General features: G+C 32.3%; 1 protein-coding gene across 2 annotated transcripts; it reads left to right on the top strand.

Annotated features, from left to right (window-relative positions):
- The first annotated feature begins 17 nt into the window (after nt 1-17).
- On the top strand, nt 18-22531 carry LOC144447603 (aspartate aminotransferase-like). 2 transcript variants are annotated; one of them, XM_078137680.1, is made up of 13 exons: nt 18-64; nt 7522-7810; nt 9123-9260; nt 10037-10164; nt 11362-11425; nt 14455-14494; nt 17124-17214; nt 17861-17926; nt 19156-19269; nt 19702-19784; nt 20488-20641; nt 21477-21653; nt 22390-22531. In XM_078137680.1, exons 2-13 carry the CDS (start codon nt 7546-7548, stop codon nt 22435-22437), a joined length of 1368 nt encoding a protein of 455 aa, XP_077993806.1. In that variant the 5' UTR covers nt 18-64; nt 7522-7545; the 3' UTR covers nt 22438-22531. The 2 variants fall into 2 exon arrangements, with proteins under 2 accessions (XP_077993806.1, XP_077993807.1); XM_078137681.1 differs by lacking the exons at nt 18-64; nt 7522-7810 and adding an exon at nt 8570-8642.
- The last annotated feature ends 811 nt before the right edge of the window (nt 22532-23342 follow it).

Genomic DNA, 23342 nt, shown 5'->3' with positions numbered 1-23342 from the left:
ACAACAGTTAAGTCGTTGCAGTCAAATTCAGTGGTTGAAAGATTGTATAGCGAGCCCAATTGAGGTAAAGTTTAATTTTGAGCATTTTAAATCAGGTTCCGTTATCAACAACTTGTAGCAGTGCATTTTAATCTGTACTTTAGTTGTCACTGGTTGATTTTGTTTCTTAATATCTACACCCAATATCAGAGTAAATCGATCTGAGACCAGAATTTCATACAGTACGTGTGTACGTACGTACTGTAAGGTTGTATCGAACCTACGCGGTATCGTAGTACTAGTAGCGTGTGTGTAAACCTCGGGACACTATGCACTATACACTGTTTGCAGTTTTTATAGGTGGGGATATATTTAGAAACGAGTTTCGCATAAGCTTACTATTCGTATTACATCATTATCATAACAGTCACAAGCAGTGACGTTCATGGACACTGCCTAGTACGTCTACGTTCATACATCGTTGGACTAGTACTACAGATTCAAACACAGTGTTACCATGTATCTCGACCACTTTGTCCACGGAGTCCTTGTAAATAACATCTGTAAATCTAAACGAGCAAGGGGAGACGGTGGTCTGCTGTTTTATGCATGAACTACTGCCAATACATTGTATGGCGTCACTGTTATATAATCTTGTTGACATTCATCTAATATAAAGGGTAATCCAGGAGTACAAAGTCGGTATCGTACGACTCCGAGCTCCGTTCTCTGTCAGAGATACAACTGCTGTCAATTGAACGTGTGAACAATACATTGTAGTCTAGTTCCTGAAGAACATTATTCCGTACTACCAGTACAACGGAATACAGTCCGTCAGGAACTGGACTAAATACATTGAAATCACAGACACTTTTCTCCCCGAGATATGTTTCAGAATATACTAATGAAATATCAAATTAAAGTATTGACAATGTTGACATATTTGGTCCATAATACGAAATAACCGGGTTTCTATTATTATTTCAATGATCTTTTACCAGTAGTTTTGGACCCGAAGAGGCCCTGTTTACTCGTATAATATACTCATGGGTAGCTGAATCTTTCAGACTACATGTAGATCTCTGACCAAGGTCTGTCCTTACTTATATCTGACATTGGCGGAATTATACTGTCAGTAATTCCTGCGAGATCTGACTGAGAACGGCGCGCATAGCGACCAAACATAGTCTGGATGACCAGACTGGTTTCTAACCCAAACCCATGGAAGTATACGTCCATGGTCGTAGCTATACTGTATGAGAACTAGACTAGATCAAATATAACTGACTCTATCTGTACTATAGTAGTCGGTGCGTACTCGCTCAGAGCAGACTGGTGAGACTGTTAAATCCACGGTAATGCATTTGAAACAATATGAACTATTCATTTACATTGTATTTGTAAAGGAAACTTTGGGAAATGGCATTTTGCCTTCATTGTAGTCGAAAATAAGTAGTTGGGAAAAAGTGAACAATACTGTAAAACAGTTATCGTCCGATTGGCTTCGCTTGGCTCATGGAAGTATCATTGGGTGATACGTTCTTGCTTGGCTCTATCATAGACCCAACCCAACCCAACCCATGGAGTTTTTGACCCCCAAAATTATGACATTTTTACTAAGTATAGAATGCATGAATGGGGATGAAAAATATCCTAGATATGTGAAATCATAGCCTTCTCTCTCCAACGTCTATGAAATATAATTATGTGTTATTTTATTATGCTGTTCACAAAGAGACAGAAATTAAAGTTCCCCATTTTGCTGTGTTGAAAATCAATCAGCATTTTTTTCCAGCCTTGTGTTCTACATCATATGAGGTATTTAAGTTACTGATGCAATAATCAAATACTGTAAATTCTAGCATCATTAATATAAACTAATCAACAAAATTGTTATGATAGTCATTGTGGTATGATGAAGGTCAAAGTACATACATGTAATAGTGTTAACAGTTCATGATGCAATCACTGAATGTGGCATTGTGAATGTGTTCATGGTATGATGAAATACACTGTACAAGTGCATTTTATATACTGACACAGGCAAAATCCAATATGGACCAATCATCTATGTGATCGCCATCATATCATGATATTTTTACAATAATTATGTAAACTCTGACACATTTAAATGTGGACATTTCCAATATGTCTGTTCAACACTCTCAAGAACTGATGGAATGATAGGCTACCTGCTGACAGCCCAGCTTGATGGCATGATAGGCTACCTGCTGACAGCCCAGCTTGATGGCATGATAGCAAACTGGGGGCTTATATACACATGAGAGAACATATGATACAGATAGATTTGTAATGAAATGGACCATTCAAAATTGTGGATTTTCAGCAAATTTAAAAAAAGAAATCAAAACCATAGTAATTCATTCTATCAAAATGTTTTGCAGCCAGAGTAGATGTTTATGAGCCAGAAAATGTTTACACCAAAATCCATTGTTCTCATTACCAATCCCATAGCAACTGCTTCCACAATTTTTAAATTTTCTTGAGATGAAAATAAACATTATGACAGATAGCTTGAGGGGGCTAAATTATGAGAAAAAATCCCTAATGAGAAAAATTACCTGAATGATAATAATCCTTGACTCAGTATAGAAGTAGAGGTAATAATAATGAATACGTCTAAAACAACCATACAAAATGGTGATATCTAAAACAACCATATACAAATGGTGATATCTAAAACAACCATACAAAATGGTGATATCTAAAACAACCATACAAAATGGTGATATCTAAAACAACCATATACAAATGGTGATGTCTAAAACAACCATACAAAATGGTGATGTCTAAAACAACCATACAAAATGGTGATGTCAAAAAACAACCATACAAAATGGTGATATCTAAAACAACCATATACAAATGGTGATGTCTAAAACAACCATACAAAATGGTGATATCTAAAACAACCATATACAAATGGTGATGTCTAAAACAACCATACAAATGGTGATATCTAAAACAACCATATACAAATGGTGATATCTAAAACAACCATACAAAATGGTGATGTCTAAAACAACCATACAAAATGGTGATATCTAAAACAACCATACAAAATGGTGATATCTAAAACAACCATATACAAATGGTGATGTCTAAAACAACCATACAAAATGGTGATATCTAAAACAACCATATACAAATGGTGATGTCTAAAACAACCATACAAATGGTGATATCTAAAACAACCATATACAAATGGTGATATCTAAAACAACCATACAAAATGGTGATGTCTAAAACAACCATACAAATGGTGATATCTAAAACAACCATACAAAATGGTGATATCTAAAACAACCATACAAAATGGTGATATCTAAAACAACCATATAGAAATGGTGATATCTAAAACAACCATACAAATGGTGATGTCTAAAACAACCATACAAATGGTGATGTCTAAAACAACCATACAAATGGTGATATCTAAAACAACCATACAAAATGGTGATGTCTAAAACAACCATACAAAATGGTGATATCTAAAACAACCATACAAAATGGTGATGTCTAAAACAACCATACAAAATGGTGATATCTAAAACAACCATACAAAATGGTGATATCTAAAACAACCATATACAAATGGTGATATCTAAAACAACCATACAAATGGTGATATCTAAAACAATCATACAAAATGGTGATATCTAAAACAACCATACAAAATGGTGATATCTAAAACAACCATACAAAATGGTGATGTCTAAAACAACCATACAAAATGGTGATATCTAAAACAACCATACAAAATGGTGATGTCTAAAACAACCATACAAATGGTGATATCTAAAACAACCATATACAAATGATGATGTCTAAAACAACCATACAAAATGGTGATGTCTAAAACAACCATACAAATGGTGATATCTAAAACAACCATATACAAATGGTGATATCTAAAACAACCATATACAAATGGTGATGTCTAAAACAACCATACAAAATGGTGATGTCTAAAACAACCATACAAAATGGTGATGTCAAAAAACAACCATACAAAATGGTGATATCTAAAACAACCATATACAAATGGTGATGTCTAAAACAACCATACAAAATGGTGATATCTAAAACAACCATATACAAATGGTGATGTCTAAAACAACCATACAAATGGTGATATCTAAAACAACCATATACAAATGGTGATATCTAAAACAACCATACAAAATGGTGATGTCTAAAACAACCATACAAAATGGTGATATCTAAAACAACCATACAAAATGGTGATATCTAAAACAACCATATACAAATGGTGATGTCTAAAACAACCATACAAAATGGTGATATCTAAAACAACCATATACAAATGGTGATGTCTAAAACAACCATACAAATGGTGATATCTAAAACAACCATATACAAATGGTGATATCTAAAACAACCATACAAAATGGTGATGTCTAAAACAACCATACAAATGGTGATATCTAAAACAACCATACAAAATGGTGATATCTAAAACAACCGTACAAAATGGTGATATCTAAAACAACCATATAGAAATGGTGATATCTAAAACAACCATACAAATGGTGATGTCTAAAACAACCATACAAATGGTGATGTCTAAAACAACCATACAAATGGTGATATCTAAAACAACCATACAAAATGGTGATGTCTAAAACAACCATACAAAATGGTGATATCTAAAACAACCATACAAAATGGTGATGTCTAAAACAACCATACAAAATGGTGATATCTAAAACAACCATACAAAATGGTGATATCTAAAACAACCATATACAAATGGTGATATCTAAAACAACCATACAAATGGTGATATCTAAAACAATCATACAAAATGGTGATATCTAAAACAACCATACAAAATGGTGATATCTAAAACAACCATACAAAATGGTGATGTCTAAAACAACCATACAAAATGGTGATATCTAAAACAACCATACAAAATGGTGATGTCTAAAACAACCATACAAAATGGTGATATCTAAAGCAACCATACAAAATGGTGATATCTAAAATAACCATACAAAATGGTGATATCTAAAACAACCAAATAGAAATGGTGATGTCTAAAACAACCATACAAAATGGTGATATCTAAAACAACCATATACAAATGGTGATGTCTAAAACAACCATACAAAATGGTGATGTCTAAAACAACCATACAAATGATGATGTCTAAAACAACCATATACAAATGGTGATGTCTAAAACAACCATACAAAATGGTGATGTCTAAAACAACCATACAAATGGTGATGTCTAAAACAACCATAGTAATGGTGATGTCTAAAACAACCATATACAAATGGTGATGTCTAAAACAACCATACAAATGGTGATATCTAAAACAACCATATACAAATGATGATGTCTAAAACAACCATACAAAATGGTGATGTCTAAAACAACCATACAAATGGTGATATCTAAAACAACCATATACAAATGGTGATATCTAAAACAACCATATACAAATGGTGATGTCTAAAACAACCACACAAAATGGTGATGTCTAAAACAACCATACAAAATGGCGATGTCTAAAACAACCATACAAATGATGGTGTCTAAAACAACTATATACAAATGGTGATGTCTAAAACAACCATACAAAATGGTGATGTCTAAAACAACCATATACAAATGGTGATGTCTAAAACAACCATACAAAATGGTGATGTCTAAAACAACCATATACAAATGGTGATGTCTAAAACAACCATACAAATGGTGATGTCTAAAACAACCATACAAATGGTGATGTCTAAAACAACCATATACAAATGGTGATGTCTAAAACAACCATACAAATGGTGATGTCTAAAACAACCATACAAAATGGTGATGTCTAAAACAACCATATACAAATGGTGATGTCTAAAACAACCATACAAATGGTGATATCTAAAACAACCATACAAAATGGTGATATCTAAAACAACCATACAAATGGTGATATTTAAAACAACCATGCAAATGGTGATATCTAAAACAACCATAAAAATGATGATGTCTAAAACAACCATACAAATGGTGATATCTAAAACAACCATACAAAATGGTGATATCTAAAACAACCATACAAATGGTGATATCTAAAACAACCATGCAAATGGTGATATCTAAAACAACCATACAAATGGTGATGTCTAAAACAACCATACAAATGGTGATATCTAAAACAACCATACAAATGGTGATATCTAAAACAACCATACAAATGATGATGTCTAAAACAACCATATACAAATGGTGATGTCTAAAACAACCATACAAATGGTGATATCTAAAACAACCGTATACAAATGGTGATATCTAAAACAACCATACAAATGATGATGTCTAAAACAACCATACAAAATGGTGATATCTAAAACAACCATACAAATGGTGATATCTAAAACAACCATGCAAATGGTGATGTCTAAAACAACCATACAAAATGGTGATGTCTAAAACAACCATACAAATGGTGATATCTAAAACAACCATACAAAATGGTGATGTCTAAAACAACCATACAAAATGGTGATATCTAAAACAACCATACAAAATGGTGATATCTAAAACAACCATGCAAAATGGTGATGTCTACAACAACCATACAAAATGGTGATGTCTAAAACAACCATACAAAATGGTGATATCTAAAACAACCATACAAAATGGTGATATCTAAAACAACCATACAAAATGGTGATGTCTAAAACAACCATGCAAATGGTGATGTCTAAAACAACCATACAAATGGTGATATCTAAAGCAACCATATAAATGGTGGTCTAAAGCAACCATACAAATGGTGATGTCTAAAACAACCATACAAATGGTGATATCTAAAACAACCATACAAATGGTGATGTCTAAAACAACCATACAAAATGGTGATGTCTAAAACAACCATACAAATGGTGATGTCTAAAACAACCATATAAATGGTGGTCTAAAGCAACCATACAAATGGTGATGTCTAAAGCAACCATACAAATGGTGATATCTAAAACAACCATACAAATGGTGATGTCTAAAGCAACCATATAAATGGTGGTCTAAAGCAACCATACAAATGGTGATGTCTAAAGCAACCATATAAATGGTGGTCTAAAGCAACCATATAAATGGTGATGTCTAAAGCAACCATATAAATGGTGGTCTAAAACAACCATATAAATGGTGATGTCTAAAGCAACCATATAAATGGTGGTCTAAAGCAACCATATAAATGGTGATGTCTAAAACATAATAAAAAATATAAACTCAGTTTATTCCCTTAAACCAATCTGTATATTTCTTTCCAATCTGATTAAAATCTGATGTGGTGAAAGTGGCTAAAATGCTTTATTTACCTCTATTTCCATCATTTTGTGACATTTGTTTTTGTTCCGAGTGATTGTCACAGAAGGCAGCAATCACTCAGAACAAAAACAAACATCACAAAATGATGGAAATAGAGGTAAAGAAAGCATTTTAGCTGCTTCCAACACATGAGATTTTAATCAGATTGATTTCTTTCATACACAGACAGTAGTAAGGAAGATTGCAACCATGGAAACACAATCAAATTCCACCTACTCAGAAAATGGGAAGAATGAACAAGAAATAGAAACACATCCAGATATTCTTAAACCACACCTGAAGAATTACTGTCCAGCTTCAAATTTAGCATTCAATGAGAAAGTTCGACAAATGATAGCTGATGGACAAAAGATGTATCACCTGGCATTTGGCCAATCACCCTTCCCAATTCCAGAAGGAGCTGTGAAAGAAATGCAACAACATGCAAGTGAGAATTTGTATTTACCTGTACAAGGTGTGTATTTTATTATTTAGTACTTTATGCGTGTCTTATGTTTTGTCTAATAAGTCTGTAAGTAATGATATGTATGTGTGTCATATGCCAGCCTGTCAGCCAAACAGAAGTGTTAGCATAAGGGTGAAATGAAACAATTAATGTCTCTAACAGTGTATGATGTAATTCGTAAGATACAAAGAGAAAGTCATGGACAATGAATCCAACAACATGGGGTAGACTATTTATATTGGTACAAATGTATTTCCAAACACTATTCAACTAAGTTTATTTGAGATGCGGTATGATCATCAAATACAATGTATATGTTGCAATGGTAAAAGCACCAATGGTGTTGTAGCACAACTGTTGAGAGTAAACTTTAATTTTCTATTATGATTAAGTGGTCTTGTTGCTATTTATATTTGCATAAATTTTTTGAAGATTTATTCCCTTGTCTATCCATCCATGGTGTTATATGATGCAATATACGACACCGTTTAACTGTCGATAAGGGATACATGGTTTGGTTGCTAAGCATATCTGCATATATTTTTGGAATGTTTATTCATTTACCTTCTCTTCACTGGTGGTACATTGACATTATGTGTGACCATTTATCTGTCGCTATAAGCATGATCTTGTGCCTAAGGACATCGACACACCACAAATGGCATAATGTGTTATTTTTAGCTTCACAAATTCTGGCTACCGAAAGATCTAGAAAAATCAGTTTGAGAAATTTTTCAAACATTTATAAATACATGTATTAGAGAAGTTTGTCAAGTTTGAATCACAGTTTCAAAGAGATAGCTGATCTTCTTCACACTGATAAAGTTATGATCTTGAACAAGTAAGTCCTGTAAATCAAACTGTCAAAACTACATGATTGTTACTTATTAGAAAAAAGGGAAAAAAAAACACTACATAAAATAAATCAATGCTTTCTTGTATTATATTTTTACATGAATTTTTTGTCCTGTAACATTGGCTAATTGGATTGGCTGTCTGATATTATTAAGATATTTTTAACCCTAGAAGAAACTGATTGTTTCTTACCTCAATATTGATATTGGGTGACATCAGCAACTGAATTGACAAAATTGTGTCCAAATAGTGTCAGGGAGAGGTCTAGTTTGGGGTTTTCAAAGTGACAAATCCACATAAACCCCCCCCCCCCCCCCCGGCGCTTTGCACCCACAATAGTTTTCTGTCTATCTATAATTACTATTTAAGTGGCAATACTAACATTAATATATGTATGTACAATCTAAGATACATTAACATTAATTCTAATAATTTAATTGCCATATGATTGATGTTTTTTATTTAGGCTTGATGAAACTACGTACCACGATATGTGACTTTCATGCTCGGTTAGATGGTATAACACACTTGACACCTGATAATGTCATTGTAGCACCAGGCAGCAAGGAACTTATTTATCTGATGCTAGCTGTCTTCAATGGAGGTAAGACAAATATATGCCATAAATACTTTATTTCTTATTTGTTTTATTTGTATTGATCACTTTTACTAACTTCTGGAAATCTTTTCTTAAGAAAGTCATACATTCCTTTTTTGAAGAAATGTGAATTTTTGACAATCCATCAATGGCAATGTCTTCAAAATGTGACTGCAAAACCAAACCAAACCAAATTAAAATCATAATTACTCATATTAGTATAATTATATTCTATATCAAAGAAATACAGTGTATGATAGAAATATTACAAGCCTATGCAATAAAGTGTTTGGGCTTCCAAACCAAGAAGTTTAACTAGATCTGCCCTACCAATTTGGGTTGAATAGCTTAGTAGCCTGATCTTCAGAGATACATATCCACATTTATTTATTTACTTAATTTTCATTTATTTGAGGTCACATAGTATGGTTTCTTTAAAGTAAAAACAGCCACTATTTTGAAACAACAACTTCAAATTCAGTTTTATCCAACAGACTTTGTTTAATGGTTAGCCCTTTACAAATTATTGTTCTGATTAATTAATTTATTAATGAGTAGAGTCACGGAATTCTAAAATATTAATTATAATCTACAATTCAGATGTACAGGTAGAAATTCTTTTGAATAATTGATTGAACAATTGATGGATTAATTTATTGATTTATTGGTTTATTGACGTGGAGTGAATGCATTTTAAAATATTTATTTTTCATTAATTGATTTATTGATTATTATGATTTATTGAGTGAATGGATTTTAAATTTTGATGATCAATTTCTCAGATGTAATGGTATTATCACCATCATGGACTACTTATAAACCACAAACAATGCTGGCTGGTCTTAATGCTATAACCATACAGTTGAAGCAGGAGGATGGTTGGAGATTGACACCAAATCTTGTTGAGCAGGTCAGATAAATATAGTTTGCAAATTGATATGAATTGAATTGTCCTTGAAAAATTCATCTTAGACCTAAGAAAGAAAAATTGTTTGGTTCTGGTTACCTGACCCCACTTAGTTTTTCACTGCTGATCCTAAACTTTTTTAATGAATTCAAAAAAGAAATAATAAAATCACAAAAATTGTGAAATCTTGTAAGAAATAGTAGATGCAGAAACTGATATCATCTTAAAAAGACAAAATAAAACTGTTCTTCCAATCTGTAATGGCTGTACATCTGATGAGAAGAAACCAATAACAGTATGGGAAACAATGTAAAACATAGCTACTTGAACTAGACACTCACACATGAAAAAAAAATATATGTAACAATTAAAATAAAAACTCTATGTACCCCACATATTCTGAAATTGAACATGATTGGAACCACACAAATTTTTTAGTCTTATCATAAATTTTTTTTATTATAAGACTTTGAAAAGACTTTTATTTTTGAATTTCAATTCATTACTTTGATCATTGTCTATTGTCATCAGTGTGTGTAACCATCCATTAGTTATACAAACAAAGTCTAATTCATGTCCTTATAAAAAGAAACATTTTATATTAAGACTTACTATCTTTTCATAAACAGATTGTACCAATATCCTTAAACTGATATATTTGATGACTGATTAACAAACCACTGCAAAAAATTCTACATCTGTATTGAGGCATATTTCATATTTACAATTTTTATGTCACCATTGAGTAACTGATCCAATTCTGAATGTGATACACAATATGGAGAGATCTTTTTTTGAAAAATTGAGATCAGGATATCTGAGTAAACATGTCAATGTCTGATGTATACATATTTACTACCTCATCATTCTGATATTTAGCAGTCCAAGGTGATATTATCGGCCATGTTAGATTACCCATAATCCAATATACGGTCAAAATCCCTGGCAAACAAAAACTACCCATTGATATATGTAGCAAAATTGTCCATTCAATCTAACATCTGTGACTTTTCACTTACATTAACTATGCACTTTACTCCATTCACAGTTGTCCATTGTTTACCTTTTATCAAAGGGTTAAGAGTATACTCTGTAATTATGATGATGTTCAAGATAAGCTACAATGTAGTTTATCAGTTGATACAAATGTTGTGATTTTAATCGCTGTGAGTTCACTGTCCTTTATTTGTATACCTACAGGTCATACTAGAAAACAAGTTAGGTCCAAATCGACTTTTAATAATGTGTAACCCTGATAACCCAAGTAAGTATGCATAAATTCTTTATAGATAATATTTGACTGCAATTATGTCAACTTTTTCCATTTTTGGTTTTAGTATACATTTAAGTTTTAACAGCTGGTATAGCTTTGCTGGATTCTTTTCTAGAGTGATTTTTCCATAATAAGTTACTGCTGTAGAAGTTACTTCAGTGACATGTTTAAAAGTAATTAACAAAAGTAATGTACCTATACCTACATAGTATAAGATAAACTGTAGGGTGTACCAACAGAGTTTATGTCATATGTCACTTGGTTAAAGGTGCCATATCGTCGTGAATTTAAAGGTTCAATTGGATATTATATTTTTTTATGTATGACAAATTGACAAATTAATGTTAGTGTCCTAGTACATGATGGGGGGGGGGGGATCTTCTATACCATGAGGGAGTATTCTAGTAACATGAACAGCTAGTTTATGGATACCCCCAAAATTACAATAAGTGATACGAATATATTTCTTTTACACAGCATCCCAATGCTCTTTATAGGGCTACTAAATGTAGCATAGCTAGAATAAAAATAAAAATGACACTTTTCGGCATGGGCCCAGAATTTCAGATAATTTTTATAATGCTTATGACATTGGAATGAAATACACATCTTATGGAGGCGGTTATATGTGAGATTGTAGTAGGAAATGTTTATGTCATGTTTACAGTACTGCTTCATATATACTAGAACATACTTGTCACCATTTATTACCTGTGGCCAGTAGCTCTAACTATCATCAGCAGTGTCAAAGACATACTGTGACCTTCAACCAATAGCAGTTGTAAGTGCCACACAGGGTCATGATGCTTCAATTAAAGTTGAGTAACATTCTTTGCTGACACAATGCATCTATTGTGAGAGTCACACACTGTAGTTTTGAATATTGCTGAATACCAGGCACAGTGCACTCCTGATGGTGTATTATTCATAGGTATTTCTAAAGTTCTGAGGGCAGCTAGATATAAAGAAAACAGTATAGTCCTGATGTGTTAAAATAGATATGGTACAGCCATTTTAAAACTACAGGACCTATATATGCTGACCTCATGCTGTTTTGTTTTGTCTAGACAGCACATAGTAAATATACTCTAAATGATTTAAGTGAAATTTTTGAAGTTAAGTAAGACATACACACAGTCAAGCTATATTTGTATTGTGTGAAGTTTTGTGAGAGTATAAGTATTTGGTTATAAGGCTCAGGTCAGATTAGGGTTAAAATTTAGAGTAAAAGAAAACAAGTTGGTCCTGAACCAATTAATAAGCCTATATTTATAGTATCCTTTCTGGCTGCATTAATAAGACTTACACTCAAGGGACAACCTTGAATGGAAGCTTAGCTGCAATTTATAGATGTGATTATAGCATTAGTGAACAGTTTTGTTGTATATTTATATTGATTTTGATGTTACAAATGTAAGTATGGACCTACATGTACATGTACACACAATAATATTTGTGGTCATGTGTATATGTTGCTATTTACAAATTATGTGTATGTAAAGCTGCCACACACACATTTACATAATAATAATATGTAACAAAACTTACACCCAAATTCTCTAGTTATAATATGTAACAAAACGTACACCCAAATTCTCTACTTAGAGCTTCAATTTCTGCCATAGCATTAAAGTGGTGAAATATGGAAGAGAAATGGATATTTTTTTTAATTTTTAATTAAATAAAAGAACTTTACTTTGTTTTTGTACTTTAGAAACAATGTGTAACAATGTAGGCTACATCTCTGTTTGTAAGTCATTAAGTGCAAAATACTGTTATTGGCAAAAAAAAAGAATTGTTTCTGGTCAGAACGTTTTGTCTATAAAAGTGGTGTGTCAAAGACACAATATATGTTTTTTTTGTAATTGTCAAAGCTGTCATTCAATCTACTATTTATGGCAGTTACTGTTCTTTTTATTGTCAAACCTATCACTCAATCTACTATTTATGGCAGTTACTGTTCCTTTTATTGTCAAACCTGTCACTCAATCTACTATTTATGGCAGTTACTGTTCTTTTTATTGTCAAACTTATCACTCAATCTACTATTTATGGCAGTTACTGTTCTTTTTATTGTCAAACCTGTCACTCAATCTGGAGACTGCAGACTGCATGGGCTGGACAAACACATAAAAAAAAAGAAGATTTATGTGGGGTATTTAAGTGATGCATGATGATGTGATGTGAGGTGATGCTGACCAGAAACAATTCTTTTCTTTCTTTTTTTTTTTTTTTTTTTTTTTTTTTTTGGGGGGGGGGGGCATAGATACATGGGTATAAAAAGTTTGTTATATAGTACATAGAACTTAGAAGTAATTTGTAAACAAACTGAGTAAGTGTATGTATCACAGGTATTCATAAATAGTGAGGTTTCAGACTAGATGATGTAGTGGTTACCGTACAAATACTAACATTCTACAATTTTTAAATTTGTTTTTGCAATTATTGACTTACGTACATATAGACTTGTTCTATGTTGTGTCACATTGTTTTTCAAGTAGGAAAACATTGTAAAATTGGTTTGTTAATTATAAAGCCAAAATTAATACCCATTTTTCATCCATATTTACAGTTATTTTGGACTACATATGTTGTATTATTCATTATTCAAGCATCATGTAATTTCTATATTATTTTTATCAATTTAATTGATATTTCTTTCCATTTCCTTAAACAACAGTCTGTTGAAAAACTTTGTGCAAAGAACAAATATCCTGTACATTACATGGGAAAATTCTTTTTATGTAGACTTAGACATTTATCATTACAAAATCAATGAAGTACAATACAGCCATGCAGAAATTATTGTTTCAAGCAAGAATGAAATAGCTGAATATAAATAAAGTTAAAAAGCAATACAACATTTTTCAGGACATTTAATGGTTGCAAAGAAAATGAAATTCCAAAATTAATTATTAAGCCATGCAGAATTCCTTGGTAAAATAATTGTATAGAAGGAAAATTAAAATTCCTAAAAATGTGTGTGTTCTACACTGGTTCATGTTATTTTCCTTTTTCAGCTGGTACCTGTTACACGGTAGAGCACCTGAAACAACTCAGGTTGATTTATCATTCATTTTTTAATATCATTGCATACATTTTACTCAAATTGGGAAATATTAACAATTTAATCTGGATTTCTTTCATATGAAATGAAATTTAAAAAAAGTGAATTTTGCTCTGCATAGCTGTTTCTTGTAGTGCACTCTGGAGTTTAGAGTGTAAGTGGTTGTCCTACTGGCAGACATACTGACTTCAATTCAGACTCTGCATTACTGGTTGTCCAGTTGGTAGACCAGTGTAACTTAAATTCAGAGTGCACTTCTGGTTGTCCAGCTTGTAAACCACTGTGACTTAAATTCAGAGTGCACTTTTGGTTGTCCAGCTGGTAGACCAGTGTAACTTAAATTCAGGGTGCACTTGCAGTTTTTCAGCTGGTAGACCACCGTTACTTAAATTCAGGGTGCACTCTACTCGATTTCAGAGTGCACTGTACTGACTGGATAGAGTACAATACTGGCTGTTACTAATGGCTGATAGAACTCTGACTTCATGTCAGATTGCTATGCTCAGTGGTTCAACTGGTAGAGTATACTCTTGAATTTAGAGTGTACTTCTGCTTGTCCAGTTGGTTGAGCAGACTGCCTTGTTCAACTTCAGAGCACACTATGCTTGTCACTCTACTGATAGAGGTGTCACAATCTCACAAATTCAGAGTGTACTACTTGTTCATCTCTGATTTGATATTTGTGTAAATCACTTGTTTTCAATTTCATTTCTCTCGTACAAACATACTTGATTGAACCCAATTTATTCTCTATCCCCATGAGTGAAAAATTACATCCCTTTCTTGCTTTTAATGTAAATTTATTGTGGTCAGAATATATCATGTGACTTAAAGCGGGGACTTGTTTTTGCTTTGTTCTATCAATTTTGTGGTGTTATCAGTGCATATCCTAATCAGAGTTATTCTGGTAGCACTCTGACACTAACTGTGTTTATAATTGCATTTAACTTGCGGAAACACACATGTTGTTTCTTTACTTAAAGGAAAACAGCACTCCAGGAAATACAGGCATTTTCATAAACTTTGGGGTCTAGAAAGTGTTTTCATGTTTTCACATAATTTTCATTTGGTTGCGAAGAAACATAAAATTGAAATTCATTTCACCTGCACTGTTCTTTCAGTGATACCTGATAGGTCAATATTCTTGACTATACATCTGAAGAAAATAAGCTCTTTGGAGCCATGAATATTCAATGTGCATCTAATGAATAATCATCTACTATAACCAATCAGGTAGCATCACTGAAAAAAAACAGTGCAGGTGAAAATGAATTTCAGTTTGGTGTTTCTTAACAACCGAGCAAAAAATTATAATGTCCTGTGAAATCATGAAATGACTTTCCAGAACCATAAGCTAATGAAGATACCTTTATTTCCTGGAGTGGTGTTCCCCTTTAATTGTTGTTGACAACTAAAGGAGCCTGTATGCTTCTGTGCTACCATAATAATGGTTACTAACTACATATAGATTTAACATATTAACACCTAATATATTCTGTGATTCCTTCATGCCTTGCCTATTCTCTTATTTTGGCTGCTTTGCATTTTGCTGTCTTTATTTTCTGACTTTATTAAATGTCAATACATGTATTTCTGTCACCTATTATCATCATATATTATTTTATTTTACATGCATATACCCATGGTTTCAGACATCTTAAACGTAACTATACATGTCAACAATTTAGAAATTATGATGGCTAAAGCTGAGTTTATTGAATTTTTTTGTGCAAAAACTATTTAGTGAATAACTTATTGATTAAACTAATCTAGAATGAATGCCTTCAATGACATGAAAGATCATCTTCTGCCATAGAGTGTTATCAAAGTTTATTATATTATAGAGATTTCCTTGATAGTTTACCATTAGATTCTATTGAATTATATTATCTAATTATTATGTACTACCTTTATCAAATTTTGTGTCCACTTTCTTTCTGGCTTGTGCCCAGTTTGTGTCCAGACACAATTTTCACTGTTTGGTAATTGCCTGGTATACTATCGACTCAGTTTCTAAAATTATTTTTCTGTCCGGAATGTGTCTTGTTTGCTCTCGACTTCAATTCCTGAACAATTTTAATGTCTGGAATATGCCCAGTAGATCAAACTTAGATTTTATGAGAAATATTGAAGTCTGGTTTGTGCCAGATCACTATTTAAATTTTATCTCTGATACAATTTGAATGTTTGATTGACAGTCACATATTGCTTCAAGGTCGAATCCACTCTTGATTATGATTTAGGTATGAAATAAGTTGTTTGCCAAAGCTATTAAAAATTGAAAGAGTTTGTGTGGAATAAAAGAATGACCCCATGTAATACTTGGGCAGGTGAGATATCACTTAATTCAATGGTCTGGGATTGAAAACTATTTTTTTGAATACCAGGTTTTAGTTCTGTGACAGCATATATGTTTACTTCATTTTGATATATGAAAATTACCCTCCAAAACATGTATAAACTCGGCTTTTGCCACTTTAAATTTCACATATTAGAAATTGTACCTTAAGAAATTATCAAATTAAATTTAGTAATCATTTATTTGAGCATGTGTATTTTTTCAACATCCTGGTGATTCATAATCTAATATTTGTTTATATTATTTAAATTCTTGTTTTGCAGTGAAGTATTCAGGAAGCACAAAATAATAGTTCTGAGTGATGAAATATATTCCCGACTTCATTTTGAGAACAATCATGCTTCATTGGCAAAGGTAAAAATTCTATATATTTACTGAACTAATATGCTGGTGATCAGTTTACAGATGAGATTTGTATGGTATTCTACCCAACTTTGGCCCCATTTTAATTATGTGATGCAGTTTTCCAATAAAAACACAATTATAACATTGTTGTGTTGCTCCTACTGTTTACATGGATATTAAAGACAAAAAATACACATGAAAAACCAACAAATTGATGTTACTGAAAGTGAAATTTGAACAGAAGCCATGAAAATGGGTGAAAACTCAATGAAAGAATTGAAAGCAGAGAGATAACAACAGAAAATAGAATGATCCAAAAGACAGATGACACCATTTGTTATGTATTTGAAGAAAATGTTGACATGTGAACACAGGAGAGATACAACATAAATCAGAAGGTGCTAGAATTGTCATTATTGAGTCTGAAAATAACCATATAGTTTTTACATGCCGAGTAAACATTTATGTTCTGTAGTATTCAATTTTATAATTAGGATTATTCACTCAGACAAATTTCCAAAATCAATAATTGCGAAATCAGTTTTTGACAGGTGCTACTTCTCTCATGCTCATTAATTTCCTTATGAGTTCCTCTCCCAGTTCTACATTATTTATATTTGAGTATAGTGTTTCCTTTGTTTGGTGTATGTTTCAGTTTTATCCAGAAGGTTGTATATTAAGTACAGGACTGTCAAAGTGGGCAAGTGCTGGTGGATGGAGGGTGAGTAAAAAGTGGGATTTTATATTTAATATTCATGTTGTAAAATCAAAATAGAATGACAAAATTCAATGAAAGTTTGTTTTTAAAAAAAATGATAAATTCAAGAGAAATCTAGGTAAACAATTGCAAGGATATGTTAAGCATGTCATGATGTCATAATTGATATGCAGATTAGGTGTAAAAATGTGGATTTTGGTTACAAACTTATATTTCAAAAAGTACTTGGCCAATGAAACTGAAATTAAGTGAGATGTTTCTGGAAGTGATATTATTCTGCAGATGTTGTTCAAAAATATTGACACAATAATAGGCCCATTACAGAATTGAGCCATTAGCTAAGGAAGTGGGCTTTCTTATCTTTCTTATCACTGAATAATGTTTGTTGGCAATATTTACAAATGTGATAAAGCACTATTACATACCACATCAGGCAAAGCTAAGCTCAATGTCATATCAGTTGTACTGACCCATTATCAGTGACATTGCAAATAGCTTTAGAGATGCAAACAATTTTTATGACACCCGACTTGCTGGCTCACCAAGTCGGGAAAGTAGCACTTGAACCGCTAATGGCCAATATCTGTCATGAAAAGTACTTGGCCAATGAAACTGAAATTACGTGAGATGTTTCTGGAAGTGATATTATTCTGCAGATGTTGTTCAAAAATGTTGATACAATAGGCCCTAGCAACCATTACTCTGCCATTAGCAACAACCAAATATATGTATATTTTGCAAATAACGACATTATCTGGTAGGCAAGTGAGTAAGGATTCAAAATATGAATACAAATATTCTAGCAACAAGACCACACCCCATAGCAACAGCCAAATGATTGTCTATCACAAAGATAACAGAAATCAATAGACAAGTGAATAAACATACAAAAAAAAGGTATGCAAATATCCTAGCAACAAGCCTGTGCCCATAGAAACAGCCAACTGATGGTGTGTATTGCAAAGATAACAGGAATTAATAGGCAAGTGTATAACAAATAAAAAAAATGTATGCAAATATGCCTAGCAACAAAACCATGCACATAGCAACAGCCAAATAATGGCTTATATACCGGTACAACAGGGCTGGATAGGCAACATAAACATGGACTAAAAGTGTACAGTTGTGCTACAACACCATTGGCGTTATTTTTTTAGTTAGCCTAAATGTAAAAGATAAAAAAACAACTTTATCTTGGGAGCAATTCTGCACTTTATTTGTTTATCTTACAGTTGGGATATCATATTTACCCAAGTGAGTTATCAGTGTTAAAGAATGCTGTGTGTAGTGCAGCCAGCCATACATATTCCTGTGCTCCAGCACCAATGCAACATGCTGCTATATGGGTAATCTTATCAAAATACACTAGAAAATTGTTTTCTTTTAGTCTGTAATCTTGAAACCTGTTTAATTGTTGTAAGGATTTGTGAATTTAAGATGTATATAGGAACTTTCCTATTTTGATACACTTCAGTGAATTGACTTATTTCAAAGTTTCATAGTTACAATCATTTGTTTTATTCTTACATTGATGTAAATAATTATGATCACACTGGCTTATTTGGCACTTTTTATACCTTAAACCTTTGGTTTCTCCATATTTTAATTTTTTTTCAAAATGAAATGCCCTTTTATGAAAATCTTATTGTTTTTTTCTTGTATGGAGAATTTTGTGATCACAATGACCTTATTTGGTACCGTTTCACTTTGGGACTTTGATTCTCCCTAATTTGGACATGAATTCGTAAGGAAATACCCTTATATGGAAATCTTTACAGCTCCATGAATGGTCAGAGGAAGTGAAAGATTATGTTGTGCATGAGAGACGAGTATTACAAGCTGCAGCTAAATACTGTCATAGGTATGTGATGGCTTCTTAAGTCTGAATATTATCTCTCATTGTTTCTGGTCCCCAGTGGGTGCTACCCAACACAACTATCTATATTAATAATACTGTCATAGGTATGTGATGGCTTCTTAAGTCTGAATATTATCTCTCATTGTTTCTGGTCCCCAGTGGGTGCTACCCAACACAACTATCTATATTAATAATACTGTCATAGGTATGTGATGGCTTCTTAAGTCTGAATATTATCTCTCATTGTTTCTGGTCCCCAGTGGGTGCTACCCAACACATGTACAATTATCTATATTGATAATACTGGCAACATATTCTTTTCTCATACCTATTGATCATAATTCTTGCTTTCACAATTTTTGTGCCAAAATTAAATTATTGTGTGCATATAATTAAGGCTGTGTAGTAAGTGTCTCAGTAATGAACACAAATATCTTCATGGCCATGGATATTTTTTTTATGGGGGGGGGGGGCAATTAATGTCTTAAATGAATTCTTTGATTATCTGTCACTGTAATATCAATTAAGTTGATAAAAACAAGTCTCTGTCTACAAACTTTGATTTGTTTATAGGTCAAAGGTTTCAGTTTTTGTCAAAGAAACCCAAGGTCCTACAATTTTCATAGAATTTAATTGTTTGTAAATATATAAAATCCACTTCCACAATTTTCATAGAATTTGTTTGTGCTGCCACTTTTTTTTGCAGAGAACTGACGTCAGTTGGAGTAAAAGCTGTCATGCCAACTGCAGGTTATTACATGTTTCCTAACTTTGAGATTTTACGACCAGCCATGAAGGCTAGGGGCATCACCACAGGTACACAGTTTTGTGACGCCATCTTTAATGAGGCACATGTTGCAGTAAGTAATCAGAATTTTCTCTCATCTCATGTATTTGAGTTGTTAGCAAATAGCTATTAGATATGCAAATAATGTCATAAATATGCAAATTAATCATAAGGATGCAAGTAAATCATAATCATGGAAACATAATTTTCAGATGATATAAATGTGTAGCATCATGGGATATGCAAATGATGTCAAACAATATGCATGTGACAAATGTATAGCATCAGAAATATGCAAATTTTATACAATATGCAAATGAAAATTCTGTGATATAAAATGTGGAAACAAAGTCATACAATATGCAAATGAGCATGTTTGACCTTTTGACATTACATTACAACAGCTGAATTGTTTTGTATATAAAATGGATCAGTTACATATATTGATATAGTGTGTATTTAATGACAAGGATTAGAGGATAACTTTGAACCTTTCTATGTGTTTCATTTTTCTTTCCTGACAGTTTTTAACATTTACTACTCAATAGGAAAACCATTTTGTTTTTTAATAATTGTTACATTTCCAAATAAAATATTAAATCATCGATAATTTTATTCCCAGAGATCTGATACAAGGTAAATTTACAATATCATTTATATGGTAAATAATCATTATGGGAAAGGGAATTGAAAAATACTTGTTTTGCATCTAGTCACCTCTTCCAGTTACAATCTTTTGAAAAATTGTCAAATTCACTTTAATTACAGTTAGACTAGAGCTTTGAAAGAATAAACAAATCATAAAGTTTTTACAAATTTATCAAATGAATACAACACACCCAAGACAAAACTAGAACTAAATAAAGGTAGAGAGAAAAGTAATGTGTGGGATATTTGTTTGTCTACAGCTGATGTCTGGAGGTCCGGCATTTCTACGTCCCATTGATGAATTCACAGTGCGTCTATGTTACATCAACTTTGATGGAACTAATGCATTGAAAGGCAGTAGAAAGGCTGATCCCAAGATACCACTAGGAGATGAGTTTCTAAAGGAGTATTGTTTATCACTGGTAGAGGCTATTCAAGTAAGCACATTCAAACTGTTTATCATGTATAACTATATAAAGTGCTGTCGACTACTATTAGTCAGCATACAGGGTGTGGTTGAGTAACTATACTCAACAGTCTAATGGTTGAATGACTGCCAGTGGGAGTGGTTGAATCTTATGAAAGAAAGCATGAATGAACTACAGAGGGGGTTGAATGACATGAAGGTTGAATGACATGAAGGTTGAATGACATGAAGGTTGAATGACCTATAGGGGTGGTAATGCATGAATGACTTGAAGGAGTGATTGAATGACTTGCAGAAGCAGTGGAATGACTTGCAGGAGTGATTGAAGGAGCTATAGTGGTTGTTGAATGAGCTACAGTTGGATTACCCATAGCTGAATTGTCTTTTTTATAGTTGGCAAGAAGTAACAACATCCTAAATCAACTCATTGCTTTCCTATAGAAAATATCATAGCAGTGTATGGTATATATAAAATTATCAGTTTGAAAAAATACAATTTGATAATTATGGGCATATTTGAGGTTTATCATGATAAACAATTTTAGACAAATTTATACCATATTGACGTAGCCTACTAAAATTTGTACACCAGTACCTATATATATAACTTGTACACCAGTACATATATATATAACTTGTACACCAGTACATATATATATAACTTGTACACCAGTACCTATATATATAACTTGTAAATGATTCTTGTTTCGTTCATTTTTTTCTAAACTTTATCTCATTCATTGCAGTCGCTGAAAAAGTGGGTTGTACATCAGCTTAAAAATGGAGATGTTTAATAGAGAAAGACATCAGCCAATGTTATATGCCGCAGGCTCCCATGGATTTTGCCGAACAGACTTTTATCTTTACTTTCTTTTTACCTTCAATATATCCCTCGTATGTATGTATGTATGTATGTATGTATGTATGTATGTATGCATGCATGCATGCATGCATGCATGTATGTATGCATGTATGTATGTATGTATGTATGTATGTATGTATGTATGTATGTAAAAGAATTAGTTGTAAACCTAAATCTCCAATTGAAAATTCTGTGAATATATTGTCAGTAACTGTTTCCTGGAGACTAAACTTTGGGCATTAACTAGTCGGGTACATTACATTACATTAATGTGTATTGTTTGATTACAAGAACGCATATGACATATTATCACTATTTTCTTTTCCTACCAGAAATAAGTAAAAATTTGGCTTTGATTATTTAGGTTTATTGTAGTTCTGAATGTAGCTAAATTGTTCGTAATATTCTCGGAATATACAATATACAAACATTGGTGATAATTCTAATATGACTTTGATTTTGTACTTTTTTCTGTACTGCAAAATTTATCACATTTTAAGAAATGTTGATAAGAAATGATATAATGTATATTGTACATGAGTACACACTTGATGTGTAATAGTATATGAATAGAGGCTTAGTAATTATTTCATTCAAATGCACAGTTTCAGAGTCATCAATGTCCTGGCAAATTTCAAGAAATTTCTGAAATAGAAGATAAATTGATTACATTTTAAATGATTTTATGAAAAAAAGGTGATAAAGTTGTGGGAGAACTGGTGAATCACTGGGTCTCTGATTGGCTGAATTATGGACATGCAGGGCTCTGTCTCATCCAATCAGAAAATGGGAATGTTCTCAACAGTAGATATTTTCAGGAGCATTGCAGAATCACTA

The sequence above is a fragment of the Glandiceps talaboti genome, chromosome 16 (genome assembly GCF_964340395.1).
Source record: "Glandiceps talaboti chromosome 16, keGlaTala1.1, whole genome shotgun sequence".
Lineage (NCBI taxonomy): Eukaryota > Metazoa > Hemichordata > Enteropneusta > Spengelidae > Glandiceps > Glandiceps talaboti.
This window is presented reverse-complemented; position numbering and strand designations above follow the sequence as displayed.

Bases quoted from the DNA above. Each gene is read 5' to 3' on its own strand.
- LOC144447603 (XM_078137680.1), top strand. From the start codon at position 7,546: ATGGAAACACAATCAAATTCCACCTACTCAGAAAATGGGAAGAATGAA. The intron at 10,165-11,361 runs GTCAGATAAATA...GTATACCTACAG, and splicing joins CACCAAATCTTGTTGAGCAG to GTCATACTAGAAAACAAGTT. The intron at 17,215-17,860 runs GTAAAAATTCTA...TGTATGTTTCAG, and splicing joins ATCATGCTTCATTGGCAAAG to TTTTATCCAGAAGGTTGTAT.